This window comes from Lupinus angustifolius, chromosome LG02 (genome assembly GCF_001865875.1).
Source record: "Lupinus angustifolius cultivar Tanjil chromosome LG02, LupAngTanjil_v1.0, whole genome shotgun sequence".
NCBI lineage: Eukaryota > Viridiplantae > Streptophyta > Magnoliopsida > Fabales > Fabaceae > Lupinus > Lupinus angustifolius.
The window spans coordinates 22,548,579-22,569,395 of record NC_032010.1 but is presented as its reverse complement, the minus strand read 5'-3'; the positions used below and the strand labels follow the sequence as shown (position 1 = coordinate 22,569,395).

At 33.9% G+C, this 20,817-nt stretch overlaps 3 protein-coding genes across 4 annotated transcripts; 1 reads left to right on the top strand and 2 right to left on the bottom strand.

Moving 5' to 3' along the window:
• Positions 546 to 2,325, bottom strand: LOC109340248 (uncharacterized acetyltransferase At3g50280-like). The gene has a single exon (XM_019577887.1). The coding sequence runs from the start codon at positions 2,224 to 2,226 to the stop codon at positions 781 to 783; it is 1,446 nt and encodes a 481-aa protein (XP_019433432.1). The 5' UTR covers positions 2,227 to 2,325; the 3' UTR covers positions 546 to 780.
• LOC109340236 lies at positions 10,762 to 11,983 on the bottom strand. Of its 2 annotated transcripts, none has more exons than XM_019577869.1 (2): positions 11,002 to 11,983; positions 10,762 to 10,959 (listed from the first exon to the last, which is right to left on the bottom strand). In XM_019577869.1, exon 1 carries the CDS (start codon positions 11,905 to 11,907, stop codon positions 11,017 to 11,019), a length of 891 nt encoding a protein of 296 aa, XP_019433414.1. In that variant the 5' UTR covers positions 11,908 to 11,983; the 3' UTR covers positions 10,762 to 10,959; positions 11,002 to 11,016. The 2 variants fall into 2 exon arrangements, with proteins under 2 accessions (XP_019433414.1, XP_019433422.1); XM_019577877.1 differs by having other exon boundaries at positions 10,769 to 11,422; positions 11,468 to 11,983.
• On the top strand, positions 15,172 to 16,425 carry LOC109328330. The gene has a single exon (XM_019561749.1). It carries the CDS (start codon positions 15,172 to 15,174, stop codon positions 16,423 to 16,425), a length of 1,254 nt encoding a protein of 417 aa, XP_019417294.1.

Sequence of the window (20,817 nt, the reverse complement as noted above, 5' to 3'; positions counted from 1 at the left end):
TGAGGATTATTGTTGTCCCTTTCTTGAAATTTTGTATCTTCCTGCTTATTTGCTAACTCCAAGGAGAAACTTTTTCTACGGGTCCCAACAATTTACTCTATCTCCTCTATTTCCCTCCACAATTAAATAAGATAAGATTACAAAATATCTGGACGACAATTTTGTATTTAGGGGTTTATCTAATAATACATTGACTTTATCTCAGATCATGATTTTAGATTCAAAACATATTTAAATACAACACATAGTTCATTATTTGCTTATAAGTAAGCAATGTACATGTATTTTTAATCTTAATGATAAGATCTAATAATTTATATTAATTATTGTCATTTCTCACAAAATATATATATTAATATGATATAAGTTTTATATATTATTATTTCATCCCGTTCATATTTAATTATTATTATTTACTTTTCAAATAAATATTATATAATATAATAAATGTGTATAAATATTTTGTAATAACAATATATAAATATTATCCTTTAACATATAAATTAAATAAGGGGAAAAAAGAAGAATCACAACCCAAATGTTTGAAGATAAAGGGAAATATAACTTGGTTGAAACTTGAAACAACATTACAATTAAACTGACTAGACAGTAGACAGTAACAAGTCACAACATATATATGCCACAACAAAGGGGCACCCCACACTCCCACATGGAATCATCACCGTCCAAACCCTTCCGTCACAATCTAACACAATCAACGGTTGTGATTACAGCAGAACATCACAATCATCAATTAAGTCAACCACAATTCGACACGTGCTATAATTGCCTCGTAGCGTAAACCATAAACTCAGGATCAGACTCAAGCCCCGCCATTGTTTCCGGCGACAAAACCACCTCCAAATCAACGGTTCCGCTTCCATCTCTTCCCGGAAACGCCGAGATCTTACCGTCAAACTTATTCGCCTTCCCACTCCGCACCGCCAATGGTCTTCCCCACCCAAAATCATTATCATACATTGGAAATCTCGGTGAAGAACCCATAGTGATTGATGCACCGTCAGGGTTCCCTAACGGGAAAACCCTTGGATTCTTTTCCCAATCTTCTACGAACTTGTGTACCATAGAATTATCGTGGGCCCTCACGTTCTTGTTCAATTGCTCCGCGCACCACCGTAGATCGTTAGATAAGACCTCACCAGCGGAAGCGTAAGTTGGAACGCTCTGAATCGCGTTACCGAAGTAGTAACTTTCCAATTTCGGTTCTATACGGTGGCGACAGTTAACCGCCATTCTAAACGTCGTCGTTTTCGATGCCTGGAACTTCCTCGCGCGTGTTACCGCACGCCACAGCAAAGCGCAGAGAGACTGAAACGACGAAATCTCAACCGTTTCATCCGCGATTAACGGTTTCGAGTTATCTGCGTTTTTGAGAAACCAGTTCTCAAAAATCGTCGCAACCTTGTTACTCTCTTTGTGTTGATAATCGTTGCTGTTTTTCATTATCAACTCAACGCCGTTATCCTCCGTCCATTTTCTACAATTAACCCTTGCTTTCAGTTTCTGAATAGATTCACGGCTAAAGCTGAAGATTCTCTCCCGTAACGGCGCATCAGCGTCGAACGTTACTTTAGGACCACCCTCCGGCAACCGTAGAACGGCGTTAGAAATCAGCACAGATTCTCGAGTGAAATCAGGGACCTTATTCATTCCCTTACTAGCTCCTCTACATACTTGAGCAAAAGTGTTAAAGAAGTTCCAGAAAGATGTACCATCAGTAACGGCGTGATTAACAGCGCAGCCAATGAAAACGCCGTCAGAAAGTTCCGTAACCTGAACCGCAAGAATCGGTGAGAAATGGCCATTATAACTAACCATCCTATCAAAAGTGAAGAATTCTTTGAACAATGGAGAGATATCAAGTGTGGACAAAAGGTCACAGATTTTATAAGAAGTAGCATTAACATGAAGAAAATCAACGCCAGCATCGTTGCAAGTGATGTAAATGTAACCGTTTGAATCGGTGGTTAAACGACCAGCGAGGGGAGGGAAAAGGGAGAGAGTGTGAGAGAGTGAAGATTTGAGAAGTTGAATGAGAGTGTGGGTAGGAATTGAAGGTTTAGTAAAGAGACATCCTTTTTGGATATAGTGACAAGAAAGCATAGGAAGGTCTGAAACGGAGAGTTTAAGGTAAGCAAGGGTTGATTTTTGGTGTGGGAAGATAGTGGATTTTGAGACTAAGGTGGTCGCTACAGAAGGAAGCATTGTTGTTAGTTGGAAATGGATACAACAAAGTTTTGTCCTCACTCTTCTTTTGTTGTGTGAGAATTGGGAAGTGAAGAGTGTGAGGTGGGATTAGAAGGTTTGGAGTGTGTGGTATTTATAAGGCAAGGGACGGTGCTCTCATTCATGCACTTGTTTTTTTCTTACGCTGGCAGTGATTCTTCTTTATCATTTGTTTTATTTTAGGACTTATTTGAAGTTTGAGGGATGAGATATGTTGTTTCTCGTCTAAATAAATTTGATAAATTTATAATTATTTAATTTTTTTAACTGACATTATATAATATGATTAGTTTTAGATAGACGTTAGGATAACAGATCTTTGTCTATGTTTGGTTATATAGAAACAAAGAAAAGGGTGAGAAGTAGTGAAATTTTTTATTTTGGTTCGAGTACTAAATAAGAGAGAAACGAAAAAATATTTATGGGTCATACAAGAAACTTTTCCTCTCTAATTTGTGAAAAAAAAAAACTATTAAATTAAAAAACCATATTATATATATATTTATTCTTATGTGAATGGAAAGAGTATATGAAAAACATTTATTAATCTGTTGAATTGTACTATACCTTGAAAATGAAGATGATATATCTCATTTGATATATTTATTTGATTTCTTCATGCAATTAAAGATGGCAGTTCATTAAAAAATATATTATTCATAAACTAATATTTTTATATTGTTTATAAAAACTTGTTTGACTATGAATATTGAGATATAATTTTTTTTGAGACATGTAATTTTTCTTAGAATTTGAGGTAAATTTATAGAAGAATAAAGACTGCCATTTCTCCTTATTGGTGGTAGAATTGTTACTTTCTGTAATAAAATGTGTGCTAATGTCATGGAAAATTGAAAATGTTTTCTTCAAAATGAGAAAACTGTATGCTAATTGGATTATTTATGTGTGAATCAATATTCAATCTCTCATATTTTTAAGATAAAATTATTTTAAAAAAGTGTACGATCTAATATAAATTGTTGTTATGTCATTCTTCTTCAATTCTTATTTATTGAACAACTCTAATAACACAAGCTTTCTAAAAAGCTATAAATTTACTTTTCCTAACAAGGCTCTTCACAAAAAAACACAGTCCAAAAAGGAAATCATTAAACTATAATGATGAAGAATGATTTTGTAAAAAATCATTTAATCATGTCAACATTAATGGAATTAATTATATTCAGTAATATTTTTAATTATAGTGAAAATACACAAGGTAGTCTAGAAAAATGAAAGTAATATGACCTTCAAATTTATTTGTCATTTAGTCTACTTATTTGGATAGTTTCATGTGAATTAAAGAAAATCAAATAATATTAAATTTGTTGATTAATGTATTGTAGCATTATAGTTGACCAAAAGTATTATTCATTAAGAAAATTAACATATTCTTACTTTTCAATCAAATTGTTTGAGTAAATAATAATATTTTGATAACAAATTTATTAATTAAAAATGGTTGGCAACCAAAATTTTTTATGGAGAGTTATAAAGAGGATTGTAAGCCATAAATGACAATTATGCATGTTGTGATATTTATTTTTATTAGACAGAGAACATGTCTTACTGTTTTATCCAATAAAATTATAATAAATAATATAAAATATCAATTTATTTTTATAAAAATAAATAAATTAAATGACACATTTTGATTCAAAAGAAATGAAGACACATGATTTTGAGTAAGATATTTATAGTAACATATTGACACATGGAGAGGGGGTGTTCATGGGGAGGGAAGTGAAGAGACACGTGGAATTGTCTCACGGCGGTTACAGTGAGATATTAGATAAGCATTATTTCATTTGAGAGATATGGTTTGTGACCTTCTTCGAAGATGGAAAACAGGACATATAAATAATACTCAAAATATAGTGGAAGCTGGATATACTTGACTTTCATATCTTATATATAAAAATGAAATCAAGAATCTAAACTCAGATAATAAAATAATAATAATAAAATACGGGATACAATTTTGGAGATTATAAGGATCTCACAGATTTTTTCTTAAAATCGCAGGAGTATTGCAGGACCTGTGGTATGTGGTCTGCCTTGAAGGACAGAATGCGAAATATATGCACTGCAAGCAGATTTTTTTTTTTTGGGTACATTGGTACTATCAAGGATATCTCATACTTTTTGATAAAAAACTAATTACTTTCGAGATTTATAATTATTTCTCTCAACAAGTGTTGTTTCCAATAATCGAATAGCCGATTAGATTTGAACATATGTATCTTTTAACCCTGTAAAAATTTATTTTCATTATTCATATTCATATCATCGTTAAGTATTAAATAAAATAATATAAATAATATATGATGTACTATTTATTGCTTAAAAACATTTACACTACCCCTCTATAGATATTATATTTTGTGTGTTTGTAGTTCTTCAATCTATATATTATTTTTTAACTAAAAATATATTCTTATTTGCTAAAAAATAACCTCCATGAAATCTGTACTTCAGAAATAATTCGTATTATCTTACCCCGAAAGATCGTAATATAAAATTGAAACGTATTATGACACCTGATTATGACAAGTTGACAACCCATTCTGATTAAAGTAAAAATGGTACATATATATAATAATCACGCACATGTTCTTATAGTCCTATGAAAAGAAAACTAATACATCTTTTTAGTGGGCACCAATTAACCCCTCAAGCAATTGGGTGATTCTTTCAAGAGTTTGAAGAATTTATCTATGTTAAAGGACTTGTAATAGAATAAGAATTTAGCAGCACTCACATAACACGATATTGGTTAAAAAGCATAAGGAATATTTGCTATTTGATAAGTTGATGCGTAAGAGATGAAAATAGCCTTTAATCTTCTTATCAAGAGAAAGTTGAGTTGGTCAGACAAATATCCAAATTTATTAATATTATGCAATAGGGCAATTTGATGATTAGATATTTAGATTCCACAAAGATATAAGCAAGGTATTAAATAATCTATCTTGTCGTGAGAACTTAGTTATTTGTCAAATCAAATTCTAAGATATTACTAATTAGGTAAATTTTGTGCAGTCTCGACAACTATCCTCATGCTAATGATGTTTGGATTCTACCTCCTTGTTTAGCTGTATAATGACCTTCTTATAATACCCTGTCCTACTTTTCTTTTAATTAGTTGTTAATGTACCATAAAAGAATCGATTAATGAATTCATAGTGTCTACTTTATCAACGAGATGTTGGTTAAGTGGTATAAGATCATATTAGATCATCAGAATAATCACAGTGTCAAGATTCCTGAAAGCAATACTTATTTAAAGCAGCAACCATATATATCAAAAGAGATTAGATTCTTAATTAATAGTGAAAAAATGCGAGTAGAACAAAAATAAGACACTATGCAATTTTAAAACATGTATTTTGGTAATCAAACACAAAGGAATATCATATTTATTAGTAATATTTAATATTATAATTCCATTTAAAGCTTTTCTTAAATGAGTGCCCTAATGACATTCTTTAATAATGAATACAAAAAAATTGAATTGGAAAAATTAACTCCATCGAGTTTAAATATATCGCCCAACAAAACAATTTCCTTCAATTAGCTACCGAATTTATATTATAAAATAAAATAAAAACTCAAATTCAACTTATTTATCATTTGCCAATATTTTGAAGTTTATTTAAATTATACGATCTTTGATAAAATATTATGTGCCAAATAAATTATTTTCATAATGTAAACTTTTAAAAGTTAAGTTAATTCTAGTGTATTTTAAAATTTAGTCATTCACTCGTCATAATAAAATTGATTCTGCTCTCAGTACATTTGTTTCGAAAATTAAACGTTACATGTCAATAATGAGTATGCAAAGTTAAATAGATGATTTGTCAGTATAATATCAGTTTTAATTTGAGCAAACATAGTTGGAAGATGTTATATTTATTTTGATGATATTTCCTCTAAAAAAATTAATGTATATATTATCAGTTTTGTACTTATCCAAACCAACTCAACCAACAACGATTGATTTAATTTGTTAATGAAAATCATAACGATATTTATCAAAATCAATTTAATACAATAAACTATCGTTTGGTTTGATTCTATTTTTACTTAGATTGATTTGTGAGTTGATTTTTGGAGGGAATGAAGGAAAATAGAATGTTTAAGAATCATTTCAAATGTATATTTTATGGCTTACAAGCCTTCCACTTTTTAAAACGCTTAAAAAACCTTCTCACGTCAACTCACCTACAACCCTAAAATTGATGTGAATAGAAAATGAAAATGTGTATTATCACTTTATGTTTTAGAGTTGCCTTTTACATCCAAGAGAGATTAATATTTCATAAGGATCAAAATTAAATCAAATCTGAATTTTAAAAAAATAATATAAAAGAAAAAGATATATACGTTAATAATATATGAGTTTTATATACTGTCATTTTATTATGACTGAATTTTCGAAAAGGTAATTCAAATCAATCATAAATGATAAGATAAGATACATGTGTATAATCTTAATAATGTGGAAGTAGAATAAGAAGTTAAGCGCCGACTATTTACATTCTGTGTGTTAGCTGTGATTCCTCAAATCCCAAAAAGGTTGGCTTCTTAGAATCTCAACTGTTTACCAAATCCTGAACTGTCTCATATCCTAAATCAAGTACTCTTATGGCTACTTGAACCTTATTTTATATATTATTAATGCATTCTTTTCTTTTCAATAATATAATGTAACGTTGGTTTTAGATCATCTTATTGCGAAAATGTTCTGTTTAACCAACTTCTTAGAATCTTCACAACCGCTATTTTTGATTTGTCGGTTTGTGTCAGCGTGTATAACAATTTATTATCAGTACAAAATTTTGGGTTCAATGATTTGTATATTTCTATTTATAAAAAAAAATGTAGTAATAGCTAAGCTAGCTACTAGCACATTTTGGTCTGTGATATCGTTAATTGTTTAAGTAAAGAGAGTAATATTACTACATTGCCCCGTATAAAATAATAAAATAAAGATTGGGTAGAGAGTGAAGAGAGGTGTATAATGTCTTATTACAACTTGGCAGTGTGAGTTGGTTTCTTTGATTACAATGTATTTGAATCAGCCACGTGTCTCACAGTTCAGGGCCAGCGATCAGGGTTCTTTACAATTTCTCGGTTATGTGTTTCAGTGAACATTGACAATTGCCAGGTTGTGTCACAGTTGGTGGCGGAGAGCACCAAAATACATGGGTTAGCATTATTAAATTCAGATTTGTCATCAATTCAGGTCACTAGCTAGACTGATTAAGTTAATTTACATTAAAAAGTTTTAAATTTTTTGTAATGTAATTTAATAACTATATCACAAATTTGAAAAATATTACTGTCTACCTAATTAAACAATCAAGTAAAGGTGTTATGACGTGATTCAATTTTTTGGGAACTTTAGAAACCGAACCTAATACAAGTGAATGGTTCAGTTCAATTTATGATGATTCTTATCATTGGAATTGAACCAAATCGAGTCAGTCATTACCGGTTTGATTTGGTTCATTGTTTCACTTTTTAATGTACTATGTTAAAAAAAATTGTGTCTATATGTTTGTCATTGTGTCATCCTTTATTTTTACTCAATTGTTATAAAAATTTGTCTAGTTATTTTTCTTTTGCTTATAAGAGTCTATACCAGAAATGAGGAGTCATACTATTCTCTATCAAGTACTCCATAATTGTTACTTGTTCATATGTTTTATATTGGGTTCTCTTGGTTCCAGATGCTATGTACCGTGAATTGAACCAATTACAATAGGTTTCTTAAAAAATTAACCACACATAGGCACAATTTTCTATTTGGTTTAATTCCATTGATTTCACAGTTCAATACAAAACTAATTATACCCTATGAGGGAAGGTTTTACTATACAAACAAGTTGAAATTATCACCAAATAATATAATTTTTACGATTTAATTGCAACAAAAACATAAATAAATAAGTCATAAACTTCATTAAGAAATTAAGGTTTTGCTGCAACATAAGCTAACATATGACAAATGAAACTACATTAATGACAAATATAATTACACATAATTTAAAAGCACAATATTTTTTTTCCTCAAAAAACATTGTTTTGACGTTTTTTAAAATAAATTGATTTCTTCGGTCTTCGATCAACCGAGTCATCAATTTTATGAGCAAAATAGTCCAAACAAATCAATTCATATTGGTTTTGGTTCTAACCAACCTGATGATCGAATCAGAATGGTTAGGCCCAAACCAAGTTTAATATCATTGCACTTCATGCAACTTGCACTTTTATGTCCATGGTTCTACATCGGCTACTCGTGACAGTACAAAACCAACCATGAAGAAATTTTTATCACGTTTCTGTTTAGGATTTCAAGGTCAACTTCATTAAGAGATTTTGGGGTCATTTCCTTCCAATTTCGTAACTTGTACTGTATAAACAGATGTTTATAGATGCCAAATTCCATTAAACGGAAAAGAAGAAAACTTGGTTAGAGTCGCACTAGAAGAGACAAGATCATTCACAAGGTCCACTGATTGGAAGGCTAAAACATCAAGGTGGTGATTATTGTAAGAATCTCCTCATCTAGGTTGGGAGAGTAGGGTGATTGTGAACTTTATAGTGGCCGGAAATGGAAATTTTATAGTTGCAAGGCAGAGACATAAGGAAGACTCAACTGCTTTCATCAGGTCGTATTCTAGCCTTCATGGTTACAAGAACTTTGAATGGAATATACATATTTCTCTTAGTGATAGGAGGAAGCAATTTTGAGGTTATTGGGTTTTAATGAAGTAGTGAATTTCAATGGGTATGAGATCTAATGATATTGACCACTACTTTCAAAACGGGCCTTACTCTAACCTGAATTTTCCATCCATTTCCATACAATAGCAAAATCCATCCTCTACCATTTTCGCTTTCATCCCAAAACTGAGTTTTTGGATGGAAGGTAAAACTTGAGCATTTATAAATTTCTCCTCCCCTCTCAAACAAAACAATGGGGGGTAAAGTAAAGGTTATTTATCCTCCCCTTCCTCCAAAAAATATATTTCCCCTCCTATCGCTCTCTCTCCCATTCCCTCCCCTCTTTGAATTGAACCAAACACAGTCAATATCATACTAGTACCTTTGGAAGGTCAAACTTTCAATTGAAATCACACAAAAAAGGGCTTAAAAGTCCAGCTATGAATGCTAGGAAACTTTTTGAATCAGTAGTCTATAAGCTGTTTCACCCAACATGCTTGAGATCAAGGGAAAACCTGAAAACTAAGTCTTTCATCTTTTTTGTTTTTTTAGTTTAGGGTTTTAGGGGTAGGGGGTTACCCTGTAAAAGTTTTTATACAGATAAAAATAAGCTACTACCTCAGCATAAAAGCCAGAACAGATAATTTCTCACTTAGCTGACCATAAAAAAACCAAACAAACATCAACATAGAACATGTAGCTGTGTGCAAGCAATCAAGCAACTATACAGAAAATTCCAATGAATTAAATTAAATTTCAATTGTTCTACGTTGGTGAACTCCAAAACATGAAATCAGAATAGCACCAATGCAGAATAAGGACAATCCAAGAACTATTACACTGACCTAATGAAATAAATGATGTAGCAGAAGTACTTCATAGTTTGATACTTCAGCTTTCTATCCACATGCCTGTCTCCGTTGACCCGTAGCACACAAGATATAACAATGTTCAAGGGAAATGATTATGATTTTTGAACAGTGCATAAAATTTTATTAAGTAATATATCATTTTACACAGATACTGCTGATACACAATGAGAGCTATATGAATAGTGTACTTTTGGGGGGCAAAAAAAGTAACCAACTTATGTGATTTTGTTAAGGAAGGGTAATAAGATCGATCAATTCGCTACAAGCCATCATCAATAACAACAACCTGAGCTTTTCCTAACTAGGTGGTGTCCGCTAAATGGAGTAAAGTCAGTAAACGATACTAAAAAAAATTAACACGAAAGTATTTGCTAAGATGAAGAGGAATAGATATCACCTAATAAACTACAAATTCTACAGTGCAGTCTTAATTGAAGGGATTGCAAATTGTTTTGCTATGTCAACTGATGAAAATGCAGGGCAACCTAATCCACCCAATATTTTTGTAGCATACATATGTAACCTTTATTGTACTGGTCAAGATCTACCACCAAATACTCAAATCATAATGCACTGATGCTAAAATAACAATCATTATGCAACTCTGAAAAAAGACATAATGGGTCAAAAAAAAAGTAAGTCCCACAATTCTAGGACATGTCCAAACTGGTGGAGATTAAAACCGTCTCTCTGTTTTGCACTCACTCATATATACATTGTTATCATGTATATCTGGTACCAAAAATTCTCAATATTATAAATTTAGATCAATGCAAAAATTGGGGCATAATTCAATGGAGTGAGCAATAGCAACTTCTGAACAAAGACATTGAAACAAATGCAGAAATGCATGCATCAAATTCTAGCAACATGCTCTAATTAGCCATATACTTATGGCATACTGAGATGCCAAATAAAAGAGTTAAAGTAGCAAACTTTATTTAATTTCTATATAATATAAAGTGCCACGTGAACATTAGGAAACCATCATAAGATAAAACTTAACTTACTTCACCTAGCAGAAAACAAAGCATCACTGGTGCATTCAATTAAAATTCCCATACGAAAATATATACATATAATAACATACCGAGATAGTTAAAGACTTAAAGTTAACCATCTTTCAAAGCTTGAGCCTTTTCTGAACACAGAAGCTAAAGCGTTAATAATCAACTCGATACTCGTTGTAATCATCTCGTGCAGCAGCATTCTCAACCCTCTCAGCAATTTTCTCCTCTTCATAATTCATCCCTTCTTCCAAAGCAAGTCCACCCAATGCTCCAGCAACAGCACCCACTGCAAGCCCAGTACCAATCCCCATCCCCATCTTCCCACGCTTCTCGTACGCCGAGTAATCAATCGGAGCAGAGGGCCCACTAGGCCCAGCACCATAGCCCACCGGACGATCGAGGAAAGGCCTCGACGGAGGAGGAGGCAATGGAGCACCGGAATAATACCCAGGACAGTATCCAGAGTAAGCATCATGGTAAGAACCATACGAATTGTAAGTAGAATACGGTGGAGAAGAGGGTAAGTATCCTCTGTAGTCGCGCGCAGAGGGTGAAGCGATAGGATTGGGCGCGTAACCTAGAACCGAGGAGCTAGGGCTGACGTAATCAATGGATTGAATCGGACGGCCAAGAAGGCCAAGCTTGAGATGAATCTTACCGTGTGGACGACCAGATGGTCGGGTGAGTGTAAATTTGCGGATCCGGGTCGGGTCATTAAGATCGTCGATATCCTTAAGAGGGAGGCGAAGAGAACCTACGAGGGGTTTGGGTGTATCGGAGGGTTTAGAATGGAAAATCTCAAGAGTGAGAAACGAATCATTGAGAGAATGAGTGAGTGGGAGGGTGAACCGTTCGTTCCAAATGGGTTTAGTTGAACCGGAATCGTCGGATTTTGTAGCGAGTCTGCGATCTGGGTGGACCCAGAAAACGACGTAAGGGTTGAGAGAACCGTTTTTCCAGTTAACGTTTTTGAGGTGCTTGGCGGAGACGATGGTTAGGTCAAGATCCACGGATTTGGAAGGTGGAGGACGTGAAGATGCCATTTAGGGTTCGAATAATGCTTCTTCTGCTAATTAGGAAAGTTTTTCAAAATAAAAGTTATGCACGTATATCAACAATCAACACTTGTATGGAATGGACCCAAAAAAAAACTCTTCTATAGTAACAAGTAAGTGCTCATTTTAAAGTCGGAAGTTTTCATTTAAATTTTGTTGTTCCAAATAGATATTTTCTTTCCATTTAAATTATGAAGCTAAAGTCAATCAATAAAGTTAGTCACAATTTTTTCATTGAACACCAACAATATGATAGTCTAAGTGATGTAAGTCATTGTTAGATGATAATCAAAAGATAAATAGTTCACTTGTAGGAGCAACACTTGTTAGGATGAGTAGACATAAAACCTAAAAGGGATTAATTAATTACCCAAAAAAATGAGAGGATATCATTGATAATACCAAAAAACTATTGATGAAAAGAAATAATGAAAATGTTTTTATCTATATATTCACATAATATTATTCTGCTATCTACTCAATTTAATTGCATTTTAAAAAAAATACCATTATTTTTGTCTCAAATATCAATTAATTTAACTATATTTATATATTTGCACTATCATTTTCAATTGAAATAAGTTTATATATATCACATATAATTATATTTATTTATATGTTTTTAATTAAATCAAGATAATTATTTGGGTTTAAATTAATCTCCTTGGTAGATGTGAACTTAAATAAATTTTTATGAGGGTCCTCAACAATGATAGAAGTGAAAACAATTTACAAAATGTGGGAATAATAAAGGTTATAGTTATATTAAAAGCTATTTAATAGGATTACATGATCACTTTAGTCTTTGAAAATTTTAAAAATACGAAGATACATTTTAATTATTCTTATATTTCTTAATGTAATAATTTTTCTTTCTTTACACTGTGTTTGGTTTAGAGAAGAAAAGTAAGAAAAGAAATGTTGAGGAAGAAAAACTTGAGAAAAAAAATGGATAGAAAATGTGATGATTTTTTAGTTGTTTGGTATGATAGAAAATGAAAAGAAAGTGAAGAGAAAATAATATAATTATTATTAATAATGATATTTTCTTTGTACTATCAAAGATATGATATCTAAAAGTATGTCTCAAATCAAGTCTTAAACCAATGAAAACATACAATGTGAATTAAAAAATTAAATATTTTTTATTTTTTTATGTTTTTATTTCATCGTTATTGGTTTGAAACATGATTTAAGACATACTTTAGGACAATTGATTATGGTACAATTTTTTCTAGATATTTTCCTCTTAATAATGGAGAAAACATAATACATTGGCCCAACCAATTTTTTTCTTTCCTTCCATGCAACCAAACAATGGAAAAAATTATTTTCCTTTCTCTTTCATTCTTCCTACTTTCTTTCCTTCCTTTTTCACCCAACCAAATATTGCTATTCTTTGATTTACTTTATATGTGTGAAAAAGCCATCACACCATTGTCAACCTTGCTTTATTACGCAATTATTATAAACTCAAATGTTTTTTTAATTATTTGTTCATCACTTTTTCACATCAGGAACATACCATTACATATGATTAAAAATCAGCCTTGTGGTTACCCACTAGTAAAATTCATATGGATGAGTGTTACAAAGAGGTACCCACATATTTTGGAAAAGAATTTTCTGAACTATCCATAACATATATAGGAGAATATAAGTATGGGATTTGCTAATATAATCTCATCTCAATTTATGAAGGAACATGTTAGCAATGTATACTCTAATATTGTGACAAAAATATCCTTATTATTCAATTAAAAAGAAGACACATACCAATGTTATTTCAGTAAACAACATTTATTAAAATTAAAAAATCATTATTTTCTCCTCCAAACCTATCTCATTAAGCAATTTCCTCATAATGCACTCACAGATATCTCATTGCATCTTTATCTCAATTTCTTCAATATTTTTTCTCTTAAATCTACTTCATCTTCATCCATTTCCTAATCTCATGTCCTCTTAGTAAATAAACATTTCTCTCTAAACACAAGCATTTCCATCCACCGCGAAACAGAGTCGTCATTGTTGTTTCTGTTTTGTCGCCCCCACTGTTTCTGTTTTGTCACCGCCGTGAAACAGAGTGTCGTCGCGCCCCAAAACTACTGTCGCACCAGACATGTATATTTGTCGCTATTTTCCACCACACATATCATCACAATAGACAACCAAAATTACTGCTGTTGTTTTGAGGAATCTAGAATCTGTTACTACTGTTATGAGGGAGCATGACATGAAAAAAATTTAGAACAAGATGAATGCAATATTTGGGATACTATTGTCTAAGAATCATGTGTTAGCTTTTCCTTGTAATTGTAAATTTTTACTACTGTTAAGTATGCAATATTTTATAAGAATTAAATATTTTATTATTGCTATGTGTTATCTTTTTTGAGTATAAGTCCCTAAGTTGAGAATGCTTGTAAATGTTCCCCAATGGGTTTATACTTGTGCAACAAACTTTAATTTGACATTGTTGTTCATTGCTAGTTATTATGAAGCCTTATAGATAACCAAATATACTTGTGCCCCTGATTCATAATATAAGTTCTTATTGTAACATTGTTGTTCATTGCTATTTATTGACGATAAACTCTAATTTAACAAAATGTGCATCAACTAATTTTTTAAAAAAACTAAATTTTCAAACTATTGATCTCATGTATCTCAATGTAGATACAAATTAGTAAAATATATTCATGCCTACTGCACCTTTGGCTTTATTGTGCAGAAAGAAGATTGGAAATCTACGGTCCGAGTTTCTTATATAGTATTGACCATAGTGAATGATATTAAATTTTTGACATTACACACCTGATCGGAGACCATGATGTGCCTTGTATAATTATATTTCTCACTTGTAAACCAAGAAAGTGTCGCTCATAATATATGATTCAAGTGTTGGTCACCAAATTGAAGAACAAAGAACCAACAAAAACAGAGCAATGGAGTAGTAATTGGTAATGAGGATCATCACTCCTCCACTAAATCAAATCCCTTGATATAAGGGATCAACTATGGCACTTAAACCTCATGAGTAATCCTAGCACTCATGATCACTAATTCATAGGAAATCCACAATCATAGAACTAATGATTTTTTCCATCATTATGTAAGGATCACTATATATACATGTTGTACACACTATGATAATATGCAAAAATCATTTCTTTCATGGTATCAAGAGCTGTCCAAGCATAACTGCCAATTTTTTTCTCGATCCTGCCTTGCTGTCTTCATCACAGCAGCATGAATTCTTCCACCTCTGAAACTGAGGCCACCCCAAACAACACTCCTTCCAGCAACATTGATAAACTTGTTGTTCTCAATGTTGGCTCACAACTTTATATTAAACTTGATGGAGAGAATTATCCAGCTTGGCGTCTACAATTCATATCCCTTCTAACAGGATATGATCTCTTAGGATACATTAATGGCAGCATTATCTGTCCACCCAAACACTTGGGTGAAAACTCATCCCTCATCAATCCAGCATACACACACTGGATTCGTCAGGATCAACTCATCCTGCATGGAATTATCTCCTCTGTGGCTGCAACCGTCGTCACTCACCTTGTCACGGTCCAATCTTCCTTACAAGCATGGGAGACCCTGAAAACCATGTATGCTAGCAGATCCAGAGTGCGCATCATGGCCCTCAAGCAAAAGATCACCACTTTCACCAAAGGCACACAATCTATGGCTGCCTATCCTCAAGGGGTCAAGGCCATTGCTGATGAAATAGCCATCATTGACAACCCTCTAGATAGCACAGATCTAGTCATTCGCACACTCAATGGTCTGAGTACAGACTACAAAGAAATCTCTGCAGCATTATGCAGCAGAGAGACTCCAATCACCTATGCTGAACTACATGAGAAGTTAATGGATTTTGAAACACTTCTATCCCGTGACAACCCTCAACAATCCACTCATATGATCCCTACAGCACATGCAGCTACAAGATCCAGAGGGCAACAAAGGTACAAACCTACACACAATGCTCACACACCCTCAACATTCCATAATTCCATCCAGCAAGTAGTTTGCCAATTCTGTGAAAGACCAGGCCATAGTGCAAAGAAATGTTACAAAATACATGGTTATCCTAAGAGGCAAGGGACAAGGCCCTCAGTTCACATGGCCACTCATACCTCACCACTGCAGAACTCCAGTTGGATCATGGACACTGGAGCATCTCACCATATCACTCAAGACCTACAACAACTAACAATGGCAAACACATATCCAGGCTCAGATCAAGTACTTGTTGTAGATGGCTCAGGTTTGCACATAACTCTCATTGGACACACTAAAATACCAACCAACACTAAATCTTTGTCTCTTAAACAAGTCTTGTGTGTCCCTAATATAACCACTAATCTTGTATCTGTTTCTAAACTATGTCAAACTAACCAATGCTCTGTTGAATTCTTCTCTGATTGCTTCATTGTCAAGGACCTGACTTCGGGCCAAACACTACTACAAGGACCTCTTAAATAGGACCTCTACCACCTACCTTCCAACAACAACACAACTCCTTCACCTCATGCTCACCTCACTAGTCTTCAATCTACTTCAACATGGCATCACAAACTTGGTCATCCTTCAATCAAAATAATCAAACATCTGGCAAATAAAAGCTCTATTCCTCTAAGAACTCCTGCTGCCTATGATTGCATCTCTTGCCATTGTGCCAAGAGTCACAAGCTCCCATTCTCCAGTCATCATCTTCACAGCACTAAACCACTGAAACTCCTCTACTCGGATGTATGGGGTTGTGCCAAGAGTCACAAGCTCCCATTCTCCAGTCATCATCTTCACAGCACTAAACCACTGGAACTCCTCTACTCATATGTATGGGGCCCTGCTCCTATCAAATCAGCAGATGGATAACTTTATTATTTAATCTTAGTTGATCATTTCTCTTAATATATTTGGTTATATCCAATGAAAATAAGTCAGATGTATTTTCCATCTTTGTTCAGTTTAAAAGTCTTGTTGAAAAGTATTTTAACTTACCAATTGTGACAGTGTTCTCTGATAATGGTGGTGAATTCATCAAATTAAAACACTTCCTGGCTTCACAGGGCATCACTCATCTCACTAGCCCACCTCACACACTAGAGGTAAATGGCACGGCAGAGAGAAGACATAGACATAGAAACATGTAGAGCTCTGTTACATCATGCCAACCTACCAGCTACATTCTGGTCCTATGCATTCCTCACCGCAACCTATCTGATCAATAGAATGCCCACTGCCAAGCTCAACATGAAGACCCCCTTCACAGTAATGTTCAACAAACCACCTGAGTACACTAAGCTCCATTCCTTTGGTTGTTTATGTTTCCCATGGTTGAGACCCTACACACAAAACAAACTTCAACACAGATCCTTACCCTGCGTTTTCCTGGGCTACTTAGAGAGTCAATATGCATATCTTTGCCTAGAACCTATTTCCAATAGAGTTTACACCTCAAGGCATGTCCAATTCATTGAAAACTCCTTTCCATATGCCTCCTTAATCCAACAACCAAACCCAAATCCCCCTGCCCCTGCCCCTGCAACTGAGACCATATTTCCCTCCATCATTCCTCTCAAACACACCACATACTCCAACACCATTATCCTTCCCCAACCCACCCTACCCCATGCCATATCATCACACCACTCTCCACCACTCCAGAACTTCCGAATCAAAAGAAATCCAGATGACACAATTGATAGATACAAGGCCAGACTAGTTGCAAAAGGCTTCACACAAACCCCCAACATTGACTTCAAAGAAACCTTTTCACCAGTGGTTAAACCCCAAACTATTAAGGTTGTTCTCACTCTTGTGCTTCACTACAACTGGCCTATGCATCAACTAGATATCAACAATGCATTTCTACAAGGCACTCTAACAGAAAATGTCTACATGCACCAACCCCCTGGTTTCGTGCACACTGAGTTCCCTCACCATGTATGCAAACTCAGAAAAGCAATCTATGGCCTGAGGCAAGCACCTCGGGCTTGGCACGATTCACTCAAGGCATTTGTTATCTCCTATGGCTTTCACACCAGCCTTAGTGATAGCTCTTTGTTCATCTACAACACACATGGAATCCAAGCCTTTCTTCTGGTCTATGTTGATGACCTTCTATTAACAGGTAGTGACAACAACTTCCTCCACAACTTCATGGCCAAACTGTCACTCCAGTTCTCCCTCAAATACCTTGGATATCCTCACTACTTCCTCGGCATTGAGCTCATCTCAACCAAGCAAGGCCTTCTACTCACTCAACATGGCTACATTCGTGATCTCTTGGATAAATTCAACATGACAGGAGCTAAGACCACCTACACACCTCTTGCCACATCCACACCACTTACCTTACAGGATGGCTCTGCCCCTGCTGATGCTCAAAGTTTCAGATCAATTATTGGTGCCTTACAATACCTCACACTAACACGTCCAGATTTGTCCTTTGCCATCAACAAACTCTCTCAATTCATGCACAAACCAACTCAAAATCATCTTCAACAACTCAAACGTATTCTCAGATACCTCAAACTTACCCTCAACTATGGCTTAACACTCAAGAAAACGATGCAGCTAACCCTCAATGCATTCAGTGATGCTAATTGGGGAGGAAATCTAGATGACAGAACTTCAACCTCTGCCTTTGTTATTTACTTTGGTGGAAATCCAGTCTCTTGGCTGTCAAAACGACAAAGAACCATGGCCAGATCCTCCACAGAAGCCGAATATAGATCCATTGCACACACCTCAGCTGAAATCATGTGGCTACTCAACCTCCTTGGAGAACTTGGCGTCAAAACTCACACTCCTAAGCTATTCTGTGACAACATTGGTGCAACATACTTATGCTCAAACCCAGTGTTCCATTCACGTATGAAACACATTGCCCTTGACTATCATTTTGTTCGTCAACTGGTTCAAATGGGAAAGCTAACCATCTCTCACATATCAACCAACGATCAAATTGCGGATATTCTTACAAAGCCATTACCCAAAGCCAAATTTACTCTGCTTCGCGACAAGCTTGCTGTCACCAGTGGTGACCCAATCTTGCGGGGGTGTAATGAGGATCATCACTCCTCCACTAAATCAAATCCCTTGATATAAGGGATCAGCTATGGCACTTAAACCTCATGAGCAATCCTAGCACTCATGATCACTAATTCATAGGAAATCCACAATCATAGAATTAATGATTTATTCCATCATTATGTAAGGATCACTATATATACATGTTGTACACACTATGATAATATGCAAAAATCATTTCTTTCAATTGGTACTGGAAATTTTGCAGAAATAACATTGGAAATCTATAGTAGTTGTAGTCCACATGTTTTATCATTTACCACTTCAACAAGTTCTCCACTCAAATAATATATTAAATTAAACTAGACTTTGAAAGGACATGCTAAAATTAAATTAAACCAAACTTCAACAACTTCTTAGACATTACTAGTAAAAATTTACAATTACAAGAAAAAGCTAACACATGATTCTTAGACATTAGTATCCTAAATATTGCATTTATCATGTTCTAAACTTCTTTCATGCCATGTTCCATTAAAGTTTGCAACAATTACATATATGTTCATGTCATGCTCCCTCATGACAGTAGTAACAAATCCTTGTAGTAACAGATATGTTCATATCTTCTATGACAGCATGTGTGATTGAAAACAACGATAAATCTTTATGTATGGTGCGACAGTGGTTCTGGTGCAGTGGTGTGACAGCGACAATGCTACAAGAACTCTTTTCTGCAATATAAAGTACAAAACATTTTTACAACTTCAGTTTGCAATTGATGCTAAAAGCCATAAAAAATATACAATCTCAAACAGTTCAAATTAGAAACTGCAACATAGTAATACAATTTGTAAATGTTGAATTATCAGGTAAATTTTCTGCCACATATAGCTATAGCTTAAAAATTCAAATTAATAAATTTTCACAGTAGTTTATAAGTCATAGTACAATATTCTGATTGTTTAGAGATTAACATGTCATAGTAAATTAAACAAGATAAAATAACAATTACGAGTTACTTATTAGGAGATTGAGAAGTTAATAACTTAGTTTTTCCTTTTGTTTGGACAATTTCGCGAGTCATGATTAGTTCCACCACAATTAGGGAAATGACAACGACAAATCTTTTTTGCAACCTCAACTCCTCCTTTTGGTCAACCTTTTGTCTTAGAAGTGATGGGATTCTGAATATCACATTCATCCCCATTTCTATCACCATGTTCCAAATCAATTGTTGGTTCTATAACCTCATCCGACATGCCTTTTAGCAAATCAATAACCCTCTGTAACTCTGTAGTAGTTACTTCAACTCGATCTTTTGTCTTTAAAGTTTCAACTTTTAGGCATTGTACTAGAGACCTAAACTCAATGGAGGAGTTATCATTGCAATTTATAATGTGACTAGATTGTGAGATTAATGAACTTTCTCTTCTCCATCGAGAAGGAAAGTATTTTTGCGGAAGGCAAAAAAATCATTCTTTACCAACACCCGAATAACATGTCTACACAATATCCCAGAAAACTCAAATTCTTTACAAGAACAATTAATTAATTCTTGTTCATATATCAACCTTGGTATGATGTCGCACCATATAAGACTCATTGTCAATTTTAGTTGCTGAATATTTTGAAGACAACTCAATTTCATGTTGGAGCAATTGAAAAACATGGGGTGTGAGTATAGTTGCAGCATATTCCTCAATAGGGAAACTAGTTATAATATGAGAATTATAATACTTTTGATGCATTCTTGCTTCTTCTCCAGCTTGATTTCTAATATTGACAACAACTCCAACCTAAAGAAAAACATTTTGATTATGAAAATTCTGTAAGTAAAAA